This window comes from Aspergillus sydowii (assembly GCF_001890705.1).
Source record: "Aspergillus sydowii CBS 593.65 unplaced genomic scaffold ASPSYscaffold_3, whole genome shotgun sequence".
Taxonomy (NCBI): domain Eukaryota; kingdom Fungi; phylum Ascomycota; class Eurotiomycetes; order Eurotiales; family Aspergillaceae; genus Aspergillus; species Aspergillus sydowii.
In genome coordinates, this window is record NW_024467861.1 from 281,803 (window position 1) to 295,931 (window position 14,129).

The 14,129-nt window shown below is 49.9% G+C and overlaps 8 protein-coding genes across 8 annotated transcripts; 3 read left to right on the forward strand and 5 right to left on the reverse strand.

The window, feature by feature from the left end:
• The first annotated feature begins 2,014 nt into the window (after positions 1–2,014).
• Positions 2,015–3,618, forward strand: ASPSYDRAFT_172995 (uncharacterized protein). The gene is made up of 3 exons (XM_040843430.1): positions 2,015–2,455; positions 2,535–2,719; positions 2,820–3,618. Exons 1-3 carry the CDS (start codon positions 2,042–2,044, stop codon positions 3,493–3,495), a joined length of 1,275 nt encoding a protein of 424 aa, XP_040704215.1. The 5' UTR covers positions 2,015–2,041; the 3' UTR covers positions 3,496–3,618.
• A 96-nt stretch (positions 3,619–3,714) lies between these two features.
• On the reverse strand, positions 3,715–4,943 carry ASPSYDRAFT_55987 (zinc-binding alcohol dehydrogenase family protein; the record flags this gene model as incomplete). The annotated part of the gene is made up of 4 exons (XM_040849131.1): positions 3,715–4,096; positions 4,150–4,651; positions 4,711–4,778; positions 4,840–4,943. The coding sequence occupies 4 exons, from the start codon at positions 4,941–4,943 to the stop codon at positions 3,715–3,717; spliced, it is 1,056 nt and encodes a 351-aa protein (XP_040704216.1).
• Positions 4,944–5,248: 305 nt separating this feature from the next.
• Positions 5,249–6,483, forward strand: ASPSYDRAFT_42140 (uncharacterized protein). Its single transcript, XM_040846417.1, has 2 exons — positions 5,249–5,954; positions 6,030–6,483. Exons 1-2 carry the CDS (start codon positions 5,302–5,304, stop codon positions 6,430–6,432), a joined length of 1,056 nt encoding a protein of 351 aa, XP_040704217.1. The 5' UTR covers positions 5,249–5,301; the 3' UTR covers positions 6,433–6,483.
• Positions 6,484–6,622: 139 nt separating this feature from the next.
• On the reverse strand, positions 6,623–7,156 carry ASPSYDRAFT_148173 (cell wall mannoprotein 1 family protein; the record flags this gene model as incomplete). The annotated part of the gene is made up of 1 exon (XM_040841787.1): positions 6,623–7,156. The coding sequence occupies one exon, from the start codon at positions 7,154–7,156 to the stop codon at positions 6,623–6,625; it is 534 nt and encodes a 177-aa protein (XP_040704218.1).
• Positions 7,047–7,821, reverse strand: ASPSYDRAFT_731490 (uncharacterized protein). The gene has a single exon (XM_040850698.1). The coding sequence runs from the start codon at positions 7,660–7,662 to the stop codon at positions 7,153–7,155; it is 510 nt and encodes a 169-aa protein (XP_040704219.1). The 5' UTR covers positions 7,663–7,821; the 3' UTR covers positions 7,047–7,152.
• ASPSYDRAFT_731445 (uncharacterized protein) lies at positions 7,569–8,704 on the forward strand. Its single transcript, XM_040850697.1, has one exon. It carries the CDS (start codon positions 7,981–7,983, stop codon positions 8,578–8,580), a length of 600 nt encoding a protein of 199 aa, XP_040704220.1. The 5' UTR covers positions 7,569–7,980; the 3' UTR covers positions 8,581–8,704.
• A 124-nt stretch (positions 8,705–8,828) lies between these two features.
• On the reverse strand, positions 8,829–10,580 carry ASPSYDRAFT_55990 (APC family permease; the record flags this gene model as incomplete). Its single annotated transcript, XM_040849132.1, has 5 exons — positions 8,829–9,217; positions 9,264–9,873; positions 9,920–10,068; positions 10,122–10,381; positions 10,429–10,580. 5 exons carry the CDS (start codon positions 10,578–10,580, stop codon positions 8,829–8,831), a joined length of 1,560 nt encoding a protein of 519 aa, XP_040704221.1.
• Positions 10,581–11,010: 430 nt separating this feature from the next.
• ASPSYDRAFT_28958 (uncharacterized protein) lies at positions 11,011–13,176 on the reverse strand (the record flags this gene model as incomplete). The annotated part of the gene is made up of 2 exons (XM_040844580.1): positions 11,011–12,179; positions 12,243–13,176. The coding sequence occupies 2 exons, from the start codon at positions 13,174–13,176 to the stop codon at positions 11,011–11,013; spliced, it is 2,103 nt and encodes a 700-aa protein (XP_040704222.1).
• Positions 13,177–14,129: the final 953 nt, after the last annotated feature.

Consider the following 14,129-nt stretch of genomic DNA (forward strand, 5'->3'; position numbering starts at 1 on the left):
ATGCCCAATGGCATTGAGGATTTTATAAAATTGATTGCCCAACTTCTCTAGATGCTTCCGTACTAGGGATACCATGTGCTAGAAGTTAAATGAGATGACCAGCGGACAAGGATCGTAGAGCAGCATTTTAGCAGTCAAAACGGCCGAATTCTGACAGGAGGCGAAGTGATTACAACGAAATTGGAAGCTTAAGTCTGCTATCCATGAGAATTTCTCCTATCGTCAAAGACGAGACCGGGCATAGAAGATGAAAGTATAAAACGCCAATGAAGGGCATGGAATGAGGGAAGAGAAAAGAGATTGAAAACGGGGGGAAGGGCTGAAACGCCACGCTACGGGCAGCTCCCAGGTGTGAGAAGTAAAAACTAAAAACCCGGCACTTCCAGGGCCTGGCATCTGTAATATCGGATCCCTTCACCCCACAGCCGTTGAAACGTTGACAGGCGATGATCAGGGGCCCGTGCTGGTTCTCCGGATGCGGATCTGGGTGGTGGACGCTGGCAGCACCCCTGTGGGCCCTGTCATGTCTTAGCGCCCTGTTCCATTCCTTTTGTCCTTGGTGCCTTTCCGTTTCCGGTCTGACGTCCCGTCCTGGTCTGCTTGGCTGGTAGTTTACTAGGGATATTCTAAATATGGCGCTGGGGGTGGCCGAGTGGGAGCCGCGCCCTTGAATTAAGTTGCAATTGCACAACCACAGAGTTTATTCCTCGATCCTTCCCTCCCTCCAGAAGCTTAACTCTCTTTTGCTCCATTTCAGTCTTCATCGGGCAATCCTCCAGTCGGTCGGCATAAGCTCGGCTCCGGCGCTGTTCCACTGAATCGGCAGTGTTTATCTTGCATTCTGCGTGCAGCCAAGGCCCCTTACAGCTCCATACCACACGAGCTCCGGGATTGCACATACATATATAGTGCTTGTCGTGTAGAAGGTGCTATGACATTCTTTCATTTTAATTAGCGTGCGATAGCAGGCGGTCATTCCAGGTACTGGAAACAGCTTCAACCATCACATCAAACGAATATCCCTTTAGCACGTCAATCCGATCCTTTATGACATGTCATGTCGGATGATACTAAGTTCTCGTTATTTCTATTGCCGCTTTTACTGTTAATTGGAATTCATCGGTTATAGTTTTGCGTGGTATGCCGAGACTTGCGAGGCATTAAGGGGAACAACAACATAAACAGGCACCTTGACACTTTGAACACGTTCCTCTCACGATGAAATAAATTCAGCTGCTCTAATAAAACAACACAGTTTAATTAAATCTATATTGTAACAAGTCATTTCCTTGTATTAGTACAGACTGGCAATGGCATACAGTGCTGCTTTGTTACTAGGGCTACCGGAACATCCATGATTGGCACAACGTATCGAGACCAGAGATAAATGCGAGTAGATCTCATAGACCGGCATGATAACGCGCGGTCGTTATCGGGCCTATCCTCAAAGGCATGCCCCTTGATGGTGCCTTTAGGAATACGGTTTTGCGCGTAGAATACTCGATAAGCCACCAAACAGGGGGAGGGCGAGGGACAGATACCACTAATTCCCCTTCGCATACTTCTATAAGTAATGTTTATTCCACTATCTACCACGAGGTGACCACCCATGCTTGCTGAGAGGTAACCAAGCTCAAGGTGCAAAATGACCTGGACGCAAACCGAATCACCAGCCCTGAGCTTCAGTTCAGAACGAGAACGACCTGACGACTTGGAAATCCTCTACTCTATCCGATGGCTATGGCAGTCCGTGGCACAGGTCGTTGCATTTGTGCAAGCAGTACATAAACTCCTAGGCATATTCCTTTTCCCTTCTAAAGACCGCATCCGTGCGGTTTGCTTGCTTATTCCTACTTACGTTCTACAAGACCTGTCTCGGATTTTTGCAACTGTTCGCAAAAATGGTCTTTCCCTTGTTTTACGATGGAACGGAGTCCTTCAAGCTACGAAAACCTACGGCAGACAGCAATGGATCGCGTTGATATGGAAGGGAGTCCAGGCAATATACGAATCCATAAGCGCCTTCCTTCTGTCTTTTACTATGTGTCGATTCTACGCAGTCTGCATTCTCCTTCCTGTCTATATTCTGCAACAACTATATCGTCGTCTCCCAACCATTCCCAGAAACTTCCGCTGTCTTGTTTCGCGGTGGAATAGGCTTATCGGAGAGACGGAAGCATACAGGCGGCAGGGCGCGGTGCAGGCTCAGCTCCAGCTGGAAGGGAAGTATATATTCCCAGAGCAAGAAGTTATTCGGGTCAACCTATCTGGGCAAATGTGGATAAACGGGGTTCCGTGGCATGACAATGTCGACGAGTTTGTTGTCTGTGGTGCAAGAGTGAGATACATTCATCTAATGCCGACTGCGAACGGTGTAGGGAATGGCAGCCATGCGAGGAAAAGACCCATCGTATTTCTACATGGGAATCGGGGCTGGAGTTATATGTGGAGAAAGGTCTGTTGTCTTCTACTATTTCCATTCTCTTTCTAGTTAGGATAAAGTCTTTCGACGGAGTCCTGATATCTACTACTAGGTTATGGCAAAACTGCAATTCGAAGGCCACGAGCTCTTTGCTCTGGATTGGCTCGGCCATGGACTGAGCGACAAGCCTGTTCAACGAGATGCTATGACATTCGAGTTGCATATGCGGACGTTGACTGCGTTTGCCAGCCACGTTAACCTTGATAATGCTATCTTGGTAGCACACCACTGGGGCGGGTAAGCAAACATCATTTTAGCCCTCCATGGCTCCTCTATACCTATCCAGTACCTTGGCCAGGTAGTTACCACCTTCCGCTGCTGATTGACAGTACCGTAGATGCGTGGCACTTTCAACCATCCCTTATCTGCCCTCCTCGTCGTTCAGCAGCCTTTTCCTCATCAACTCCTTCCTGCCTCCGCGCCCTCGTGAAATCAGTATCCACTGCCACCTGCTCCATGCAGTCTGGTTTCTCATGACGGCCGTCCTCGACGGCTATGTCTCTCAATCCACCATCACCCGCTTCATATCGCCGCATATCTCCGAGCGAGATGTTGAGTGCTACGAAGCTCCGTATCAGGATCTGCCCGCCGCCACCAGATCCAGCGTTGAGCGCTTTTCACGCTATGCCCCTGGCATCCCACACTTTGTTCTCAGGGGCCTTCGTGAGACACAGGGATGGAAGTTGTGCGAAGCTATATTAGGCACTAGGAACTTTAGTGACCTGAACGCGCTGGCACTTCTATCGGAGCGGGATGATTTCGTCAGATCCTACTGGAAGAGGACACACGAGGAGGATCTAAATGGGCACATGGGGAGCAAGCTGAAAACACTAGTTGCCTTTGGAGCGCGGGACCCACTCCTGAAGGATTATAAGGATGTTCTGGTGCGTGTTGTTGGCAAGAACGGTATGGTTGATTGGGCCCCGAATGGGATCTGGCTCCCCAATGCTGGACACTATCCTATGGAGGATAGTCCGGATGATATTGCGCAGTTGATATCCAGGCTTCGCTAATTCTGTACCACCATTTTCTACATTCTTTGTCCCTCATATTCATGCGTACGCTTCTGTTTTATATCTTTCTTATGTTTTAGGACATGCCTTCTAATCTCCTTACATGTTTAATACTTATTAAATTGTTCTCGAATTGATTTCTTGGGCCGTACCTTAGCGTCCGCGTCGTCCACTCAGACACATTCCCAACTATTGTAGCCTTTGGTAGCCCTATCCAAACTACATGAACAGCTCAGCACCACCTGCATCGCCACGCGTAATAACAGTTTTCCCAATATTTCCCCCTTTCTCCGTCAATCTATGGGCCTCGCGAATACCATCCAGAGTCAGGCCGAGTCGCTTGGTCAGATGGCATTGTATTTTCCCCGAGTCCAGTAGCCCGCGTAGCTCTTCCAGAATCCGATGGTGAGACTCTACATCCACTCCATAGACAGGATTGGTGCCGATCAAACACCATATAAAAGACAGAGACTTTGCCATAAACTCTGTGCCGTACATCTTGGCTTGTCCTTGCACAATCGAACAGACTTTACCGAACGGCGCACAAATCCGAGCGCAAGTATCCATATACTCATCCGTTGTATGCGTGATGAATATATATCTGCCACATGGTAAGCCATCATGCACCCACCCAATACTTCGAGCAATACATACTTCACCGGAACATCAAGCTTCAAATCCTGCATCTGCCTCACCAAATCCTCCCTATGATTCAAAACATGCGTCGCCCCCATCCTCTTCGTAAACCGCACACTCTCATCCCTCGACGCAGTCGTAACAACAACGGGCAACTCAAGAACCCATCTCGCAATCTGGCTCGCCACAGCCCCAACACCACCGGCCCCATTAATAATGAACACAGCCGCCTGCTCCCCCTTTGCAATCTTCAGCTGCTCCACAAGCGCCTGGTACGCAGTGACATACGTCAGCGGCATGGCAGCCGCCTCGCCCATATCCAGGGACTGCGGTTTATGTCCGACAGAGCGCTCGTCTACGAGCTGGAACTCGGCGTTCGAGCCGTGCCGGACTGGACTGCCGGAGTAGAAGACTTGGTCGCCTTCGTGGAAGGATGAGCAGTCGGGCCCGGCCTTCAATACGGTGCCTGCGCCGTCGTACCCGCAGATTTGGTATTGGCCCGGGACACGGGCGTAGTAGTCTATATCATTATGGTTAATATTGTCTCTTGCTCATTGGGTTATTGAGTGGGATGCGTACCTGGATAGTCATCGTACTTGCCAGCGCGGACTTTCACGTCTATAGGATTCACCGAGCAGGCTTCTACTCTGTCGTAATACGAAGATTAGCGTAATGAAATTAATCTTGTTTATTGGGTTGGATGTATACTTTATCAATAAATCGCGACCCTTTGGTTCCCCTGGGTTGGGGACTGTTCGGGGTACTAGATTCTCAACTGCTCCATACTTCTCGACAACGACGGCTTTCATCATATCGGATGACATATTCTCTTGCAGGAAAGCGATATGATATTGTGCTTGGATATCAGGTTTCAAATGGTAGAAGACGATGCCATGGTGCATTTAGAAGTTTTCGGTCCGATCTACCACTATGATGTAAAGCCCTCGTCATATAAGGCCACACTGCCTACCTTAAGGCAAAACAAAAACAACCAAAGTAATAATATTCCCACGACTGTGTTTGGTCAATATTTAGCCAAAATCAGCTCCATATCAGACCCGGGTTTTGGAACTCGTGCTTATGTCCGCGGACATGACGGCGATAAACGAACGCTCCATGGAGTTGCTGACACTGCAGTTATCACCGACAAGCCATATAAATATCCCGACCATGTATGAGAGCGTAGAATATCATAAGCTCCTATCAAACCAAACCAAGAACATGCCATCCCTCGCCAACTTCTTCTACACACAGCTGTTGCTCCAAATCCCCGTCCCAACAACCCCCTTCACCTCCAAAACCATCCTAATCACCGGCGCAAGTTCCGGCCTGGGCAAAGAAACCGCAAAGCACATCGCCCGTCTCGGAGCTACAAGGATAATCCTCGGCTGCCGCAGCATACCCAAAGGCGAAAAGGCCGCGACCGAGATCCAATCCACCGTGAACTGCAGTCCAGATATCCTGGAAGTATGGCAGCTTGACCTTGAGTCTCTTGAGTCTGTGAAGACATTCGTGGACAAGGTCAATAACCTCCCAAGGTTAGATATCGTGATCAATAATGCCGGTATCCAGACTATGGATTACACCGTATCTTATGGGACTGAACGCACGATCGCGGTGAATGTCCTCGGGACGTTCCTGCTCGCGGTGCAACTTATACCGAGGCTGAAGGAGACAGCGAGGGTATACAAGACAACACCGCATATGACGTTCGTTGGGTCAGCGCTGTTCGACGTTGCGACTTATCCAGAGGAGCATGGGGATGATCATGATCTCTTTGCGTGGTTTGGACAAAGGGACAATATCCCGCAGATGATGAATCAGTATGTCCTCACATACACGGTTCAACTATACAAATAGTGTAGATGACTTCGCAGCTAACGTGGAGTACTAATCAGGTACAATCTTTCAAAACTCCTCCTTTTATATGGGATAACCCAACTATCACAACTCGTCGAAAAATCAAAAGTCCCAGCCTCGATCGTGATCAACTCCGTCGACCCATGCTTCTGCAAGACAAATCTTCCTGGCGAAATGTCCGGTACGTTTAGGCTGTTTTTCAAAACATTTGAGGCGCTCTTTGCCCGATCCGCGGAAGAAGGATCGAGGCTTATCGTCATGGCGGCATCGCGTGGACCGGAGAGCCATGGTGGATATTTCCGGTCGGCGGAGTTGAAGCCCTATGCTCCATTTGTGACTAGTGATGATGGTGTGAAGAGGAGGGAGTATGTCTGGGAGCAGTTGTGTAGGAGGTTGGAGAGTTTACAGCCGGGGGTTACAGATATTCTAAGTGATATCTGATTGTTATCGAGTCTCGGAGTACTTGTATTGTGTCCTAAATCTCGATCAAAAATGATGAAATCATCAAACATATAATCCTATCCGTATAAATCATAACGAGCGACTACTTCGTGACCAGCGGCAGAACATACCCAACTCTTAAGCGACCCAACTGCCATATTTCCCTTCCCGAGACAATTCGCACGCTCGATCAAGAATAGGCAGTAATGCCACGGTTAATCTCAGTAACAATACCCTCCGCCAACTCAGCAGCAATATCTTGCAGGGCATCGGGAACCTTAGGAGTAATAGCATCCCGGAGCGACTCAGCAGCCGTCTTCTGCGCCTGCAGCGAGGAGAGAACATCAGCCGAAAGCCCATCCTCATCGAAGTTGGGTTTGGCATCGATCACGGCATCGACAAGGGCGCCCACGTCATCGGTGAGGGTCTGGATAGGCGAGACCAACGCGAGGGCGTCGGAGTTGCTGAGGTCGTCGAAGCCACCAACGCTGGTGGCCCCTTCGTTGATCACGTCGACGAGGGTGTTCGCGGCATCCTGCACATCGGTTCCGGGGGCTGAGCCGCCGACGTAGGAGGCGACGCTGTCGGAGACTGCAGCGACTTGGGTGCTGATCTTATCGAAGACGCCGGTGTAGTCGGAAAGGGCGCGCTTCTGCTTGGGGATGGGTTCAGCGAAGGCGCTGAAGGCGAGGGTGAGGGTGAGGAGGCCAGATGCAAGCTTCATTTTGGATAGTATTGAGTAGAATTGTTAACCTGGAGTGTATATTGGGGCTGGTGAGATTGATGGTCTTGAAAAGGTGGGAGTTTGGCCCTTTTTATGTCTCTTTTATGTCTCGCAGAACATGGTGACTGAAAAGGGCAGCCTCGGTCGATCGTATCTCCTATCTTATGCCGAATGCCCTGGACATGTGCCTCAGCCAGATAGCTCAGATGGGACGAAGATGAAGCAGGGGTGGTTGGATGTTTAGTTGCAGAGATCCCTGTCACGTCCCCTTTCCCCGCAAGATGAGCACAATGGCTTGGGTTCTTCACGATATTAGGGCGCCACGGGCGGGCTTGATCCGGAATTTCTTGCACGGTCGACCAGGACAATATCGATCGCATAACGCCAATTCCTCGTTGGCAGCGGGTTATAAGTTCGATATCCTGGGGTACCCCGTATACTAAGGTGTGCGGCCGAGGATGCTGACGATCACAGGTCTCACAGGTCTCGAGCGACGATCGGCCCATGATCGAACTTCAAGTTGCCCGTTCCTGGTTTAAAAGGAATTGCTGCATATCTGTTGCTCCAGGCGATCATTGTAGGGCTGGACATGCTGTCCCCATGCGTAGATGCAAGCCAGCAACAGACAGTTTGGCACTTCGTTTCCTTTCCATACGGTGTCGAAATTCGCCGGAGAAGGGTCATCCACCGAACAAACGTCGTGATAGACAGAAAGCTGACCAAGGCTCGTCGTTGGCGCCCTTGGCGTGATGGTTTAGACTCCGCGACAGACTTGCGGCACTAGCTAATTGTCTGAAGCCCGAAAGGCACGGATACTACTTTACATGGCAGATCCACCAATAGATTTGCATTGCCGACATTTCGAGAATTCACTTCGCAGGGGCTGGGATATTGGAGTGTCTGCATTCCAGCCCCGTGCGCTGCAAGGCTGTTCTTGGGCGACCCTCGGCAGTTACATTTTGCAACCCCATGTATCCGTGAAGAGGCTGAAACGAGTGCGCAGCCATTTAGCTCGCGATGCCAAGCCTATTCAATGGCGAATTTCTTCGTCTTGGGTGCGGGGTGGCGCGAGAAGCATTGTTTTTTGGTGTGGGTTCTGTGATGACGGACCCAGAGATCTCCCGGCGCGATCTGTTAGCTTTGGATTCAGGATGTGCGATGCAGCACACGCGGTAAAGAATGCCAGCGGCCTCATCACGGTGCTGGGGAGGATACGTGCGGACAGAGCGATCGGAGGCTGCACGATTTTGGAAACCTTTGCGGTGGAGGGGAATTGGACGGAATTCAATGCAAATGAGTCTATGAAAAGTGCGGAGAAGCCGGGGAAGCTCGACACTATTTCATCCAAGTGGCTTGGCTGTATCCCTACACGCTTACACAGAACTGGCTTCAGTCGGTCAATCACAGCCCGCCGGCCATATTAAAGACGCGGGATCGCAAGCGCCACTACTGCAGAAGGGGCCTGCCACCGTATGCGGCATTGATGGTATTGGCTGAGGTCCTTGGTTGGGCTGTGTCGAATAAACGAACTTCAAGCAAGCCAAACACTGGGTGGATAGCGCAGTGCAGACTGTTTTCAATCCTCTGTCCCACACCATGCTAAAATGGCTAGACTGGTATTACAGTCGCAGGTAGAGGAGAGCTCGGGGATTGTGGGAGGTTGTTCGGCCGCTCAGCTTACTTTCACCTTGTCCCACGACACCACCGATGATCCATCGGAGAGAATCGACTTTCGAGCAGTCCAGACAAACTTTCCACGTCTGGGAAGGATTACCCATGACACTAACCAGTAAATACCGGCCCCTGAAAGTACGAGGATGGCCACCACGGAATAGAGCCAAGGTGGCAGCGCTTTTCCCTTGTCCAACGTCGCAGGGACGAATGGAGTGACCAACAGGAAGATCTGCGAGGCGAAAAATAAATACACAATCGAGTTCCAAGCGCGAAAAGTGGGCTGGGTGGTTGGCTGTCTACGGATAATAAACAGTCCGATAATAACCAGGACGTTGATTATTGCGATGGCGTACTGTCCGACATCGAGTAGAAAGTTATATACCTCGCCTAGTATAGTTAGTACAGTGAAGTACTGAGAGGAAAGTGGACTGACCAAATGGAATGAACAAAATCATTACTGCTGACGAGAAAAAAACAAGAAGGAACGCTGCGGACGGCGACCCAGACGGCGTACTGGCAGCAAAAAAGCGAGAATATGGGACTAATCCTTCCTTCGCAAATTCTCGCACCACTCGCGACATTGAAAATGATGCTGTCATCAAGCTTCCGAATGACGATAACGCCGCTAGTGTTGCTGTCAACCAGAGCATTGTGTTTCCAAACACCTTACCGATTAACAACGCGACCACTGTGACCCCCGTCTTGCTGATTTCTTCCGGGGTCGCAACAATAAAGTAAGAGATGTTGGTCAAGCTGTAGAGAAGTCCAACAGTCCCAACGCCCACCATACCTGCGATTTTCAGGACCTTGCGAGGGTTGTGGACTTCGTCAAGCACATATGCCGCATTAGACCAGCCTTGGTACGTCGCCAGTATCTTGAACAAGGCATTAGTATAGTCTGATATGTCGGATGAAGACCCGGCGAAGGGGTTCGCTAAACTACTGGCTGGATGGGGAATTTCTGGTAGATCACCTCCAAGGGCGCGCAGCCCGGAAAGGATGATGAGGAAAAGAATAAGGATTTTCACCGAAGCCAAAACATTCTACTATGTTGTCAGTACGGTCTCACTGTTCGAAGGCTGTTCTTACCATAATTTTGACTCCGATATCACAAGACTTGATGTGTATCGTGGCGATGACCGCGAGAACTCCTATGGCGAGCCCTCTCTTGACCCAGTCACTTGCCGAGCCGTTCACAGCAAGGAGAACATTCTCGGCCACCACAACGCTGCCAATACCTGCTTGTCAGTCAGTCTCATCATCCAATTATCAGTTGCAGTACGAAACTCGCCTGTAAACCCCAAAAAGATAACATGAACAGCAAACACCGTGGTCACAAGCATTCTGGGCTTCGGGTACGCGGCCTCCAAGTACACCTTCTCACCTCCACTCCGAGGCATGAGAGAACCAAGCTCAATCCATATGAAGAGGCCACAGTACGCGAGGATCAAGCCCGCGACCCAGAGAGCCAAAGCGGCGCCTGCACTCCCGACGCTCTCGGCAATGGCGGACGGTGTCGAGAAGATCGCAGTTCCAATCATGCGATTGGTGCTAAGCAAGTCAGCAACCCAATCGAGTATGCTGGAATCAAATCTTACATCAAAAAGGTTGTCGATACGGGTCCTAAGTGGCGGCGTTGGGTAACCGGCTCCTCGTCCCCATGCTCGTACTCCGACCCAGATTGAGGCAGTAGGATTGCGTTTTCATCTTCGTTGACCAAAGTCTCATCCCTCGGCGAAGAGGGCTGCATTTTAAGAAAGGATCAGTCTCTATGGAATAACAAGGGTACGATGAGGCGAAAACCCGGTTGGTTGGAGGAAGATGCAGCAAGTTCTCCCTCCTTGTTGATTGTTGATCCCAGTGCACGTGATATTGAAGCCTGAGGTGTCTTTACGACTGTACGCTACGCAGTAAATCAATCGGGGCTGAACAGTCATACTGCACCGACATTACGAATTAGACTGTAATTAATGAAATGCGCGTGTCTCGGATTTATAACTCATACCAGCGTTAGTTGATATCCCTTGCGGTCACATCTTTTGTGTAAATTTCCCCTTCAGCGCAAAAATATACAAGACTACGGCATTCTATCCATCAATAAAAGGAGTAAATTGAGATGATATATTATTTTAATCAGTGCGAGCTTATTAACCTATAATATTATGTCTTATCGGCTTTGACTACCGAGCCACAGATTTAAACGCCTTGCCCACTGTGGTCCGAATCCACGTTGAAACAGCCAGCATTCCATACTGCACCACATTCAGCTGCAATTGAGACCCAGTACTTTCAGAGAGAGGCTTGCTCTCTTCTGTCGGACTAGGCAGTTTGCATTCCGCAGACTGAGCTGTAGTACTCTTGGATGGTTGACCTGGGTGGACATCAACTGCGGGATCACCTTTTTCCTGTGCGTCAAGCATACTGATATCCTCCATTTCTGGCCCATTAGCCATGTCTGTTTGGGGCTTGTCAGCTTGAGCGGATCCAGGACTACCAATCACGGGGGATTCAGAAGCGTTGACGGGAATGTCGTCTTGAGCCACCGCAGACTTGCCTCCCGTATAAGAGCACCAAGGGTGTCGAAGAACCTCCTCAATCGACAACCTCTTAGCCGGATCGCCCTCGGTCATCTTAAACAGAAGATCCTCGAAAAGCTCCTTCTCTTCGGTATCGACTGCGGTACGCCACCCCTGTGTCTTGTCACCTGGGTTGATAACATGGGCGATAATCCCATTAACCCTACTCTGAATGGTGTCCCGTCGTAGTGCAGCTCCATCAACGGTACTCTCATCGTCCTCGAGCGAGTTGTCGAAAATTTGTTGTAGCGTTATCCAATGTTCAGACCATTGTGACCACAACGGCTCAGTGAATCGTCCGCATTGCCTGACCATTGAGAAAATGTAGCTTGGTTTGGCGTCACTCCCGATGACATGTATCTCATCGTCCATTCTGAAACGAATTGCCTCCACCTTGAACAGGTCTCTCCCAAACCGGATCTCGAATATTGTCGCGGCGAGCGCCCAGATGTCGCTAGCAGGCGTGCTGGCTTCTCCTAGGGCAAGCTCTGGCGAAGCGTATGCGAAGGGAATTGCTCCCCTGTCTGGTGGATTTGAGGTCTCGAAGCATTCTCCAAAGTCTACCACGCAGATATCGCCGGTTGCGAAGGCGGAATGGAATTCATGGTCGAGATAGGCTGCCTTGACCAGGTATGGGGGCGGATTTGAGGACTCGTCGAAGTCTTCAAATCTCACTATCCGGACGGTATCCAGGCCCAATCCCGTATTGACTTGCTTCTCTGGCAGGCCATTTAGGCCATCGAGGCGAAGAAGAATGTTGGCGGGGCGAAAGTCTACAAGATAAGTTAGTATGCGAAATAGCTGTGACAGGGCCTTGGAGTATATAGATCACTAACCTCCATGGCATATTCCATTCCGGTGCAGTAAAGCCATAGCCTCCACAGCCTGACGCGACAGACTGCGCAGGTACTCATGGGGCTCGGCCACGATATTCCAGATTTCTTCTACCTGCGACCCAGCAACTGGATACACAAAACACTGGTGTGTGCCGTTCGGACCCTCGAGTTTGAGCTTATCCAATGGAAGAAGGCAATACTTCTCGATCTCCGGGACTGTTTTGGCCAATTCCTGCAAGCGGCGAACATTGGATAGCTCCCTGCCGTCCTCACCGGAACCACGGGCGACGAGAATCTTCAAGGCGACATATTCCGTTGGCCGGCGGTGCCTGACACGGCAGAGCCATACATTTCCATATCCCCCACTGCCGAGCTTGTTGATGACCCTGTATTGCCCCATTGGACCGTCGAAACAGTCCGTGATACGTACAGGATGGTGTCCACCACGGAGGTAGTCCCACTCGTTTTCCACTCGTTCACATGGACCGTAAACACCGTACCCATCTTCGCCAGCTCGAACAAAGTTCCAATTGATGGTTCCTGGATCGCACTCCTCGCTGTCGGCGAGGTCTTCTAGATCGCTGTCGTCCCCGGAAGAGTAGTCGTCTAGGTCATCGTCACTAGAGTCGGGAACGGCGGCCTTAGTGGGTTCAGGTGCAGACACTCTAGGCCTGGAGTGCTCTTGTTGATCAATCATATCTGAAATGTCCTCCACGCAGCGTCGTGCGTGTTCGTCGCGCATGTCGACTCCAAGGACGCCAGTAAGGCTCGTCCCAGCGGGCTCGCTTTGAGCAAAGAGAGCGTCTTCATACACAATATAATCTGCCTCCTCTGTCTGAATGATCAAACCCTCAGTCTGCTCTTGCAGATTTTGCAAACGATCCATACCCTGTTGGATCTGCTCAGAACAATCCTCGTGAGATATGTTGGACATGGTTGTTCGAACGTTGTTAGATACTCAAGTCAGGCAGGGGCTTATTTGTAGGTCAGATATAACGTTATAATAGCACACCCGTTTAGATATTAAAAGCAAAATTGCAAAGTATCCAAAAGGGCTGTCAGCTAAGGATTCAGCTCTTTTTATGTACACGGGTTATGGCGAGCTGAAATAATGAAGCGCCCAAAATCCAGACTCTTTGTCGTTATACGGACAACGTAACAATGAAGCGTTTACACCACCCATAAACCTGGAACAAACAAACACCAGTAGACGTCTAGTAAAGTCCTTTATATTTTGACTGACCTCACGTGTGTGGCTTTGTTCATCTGTTTGTTAAACTCGTCCTCAAAGCCTCCAAAAATAGTCACCGGTTAATGCGAACGGTCTGCAAGCCAATGCATCCATCAAATCCAAATCTACTTCTAACGAATGGTAGAAGGGTTCGAGAATCTCCTATGACTGTTTCCATGACCCACGGTACAATTTACTCTCCTAGTGGGCCCTAAAACTACTCTCTAATTATATCCACTGACTACCAGAAATGCGTGAGAGAAACGCTCTCATTATGGGACGGTTATCTTCGGAAATGGCTGCGCGGTGAAGAGTACTGCGTCTTGGGGATATTGCTATTATTGCTGGATAAGACAATGTTTTGAGCCTCGCTACAACCGTCGCCTCCAATAGAGAAAGCACACTGAGACAACCAGTACCAGAATCTCGCACTGGACGTGACTTCGCCATGCCTAGGTGATCAAAATCCTTCCTATACAAGGGGCGTTAGTCTCATCGCTCTAGTTCTTTGAAGGTAGCCATGGTACGGAGCATCAAACAGCCCTCAAATGTAACATCTTTTTGTTATCTAACATACAAAGCAGGGGGCCCAAACCATAGTGCATAAACCCAGTATATAGCCCTGCTTAATTCTTTTTTCCAAACTTCGAGCTCCG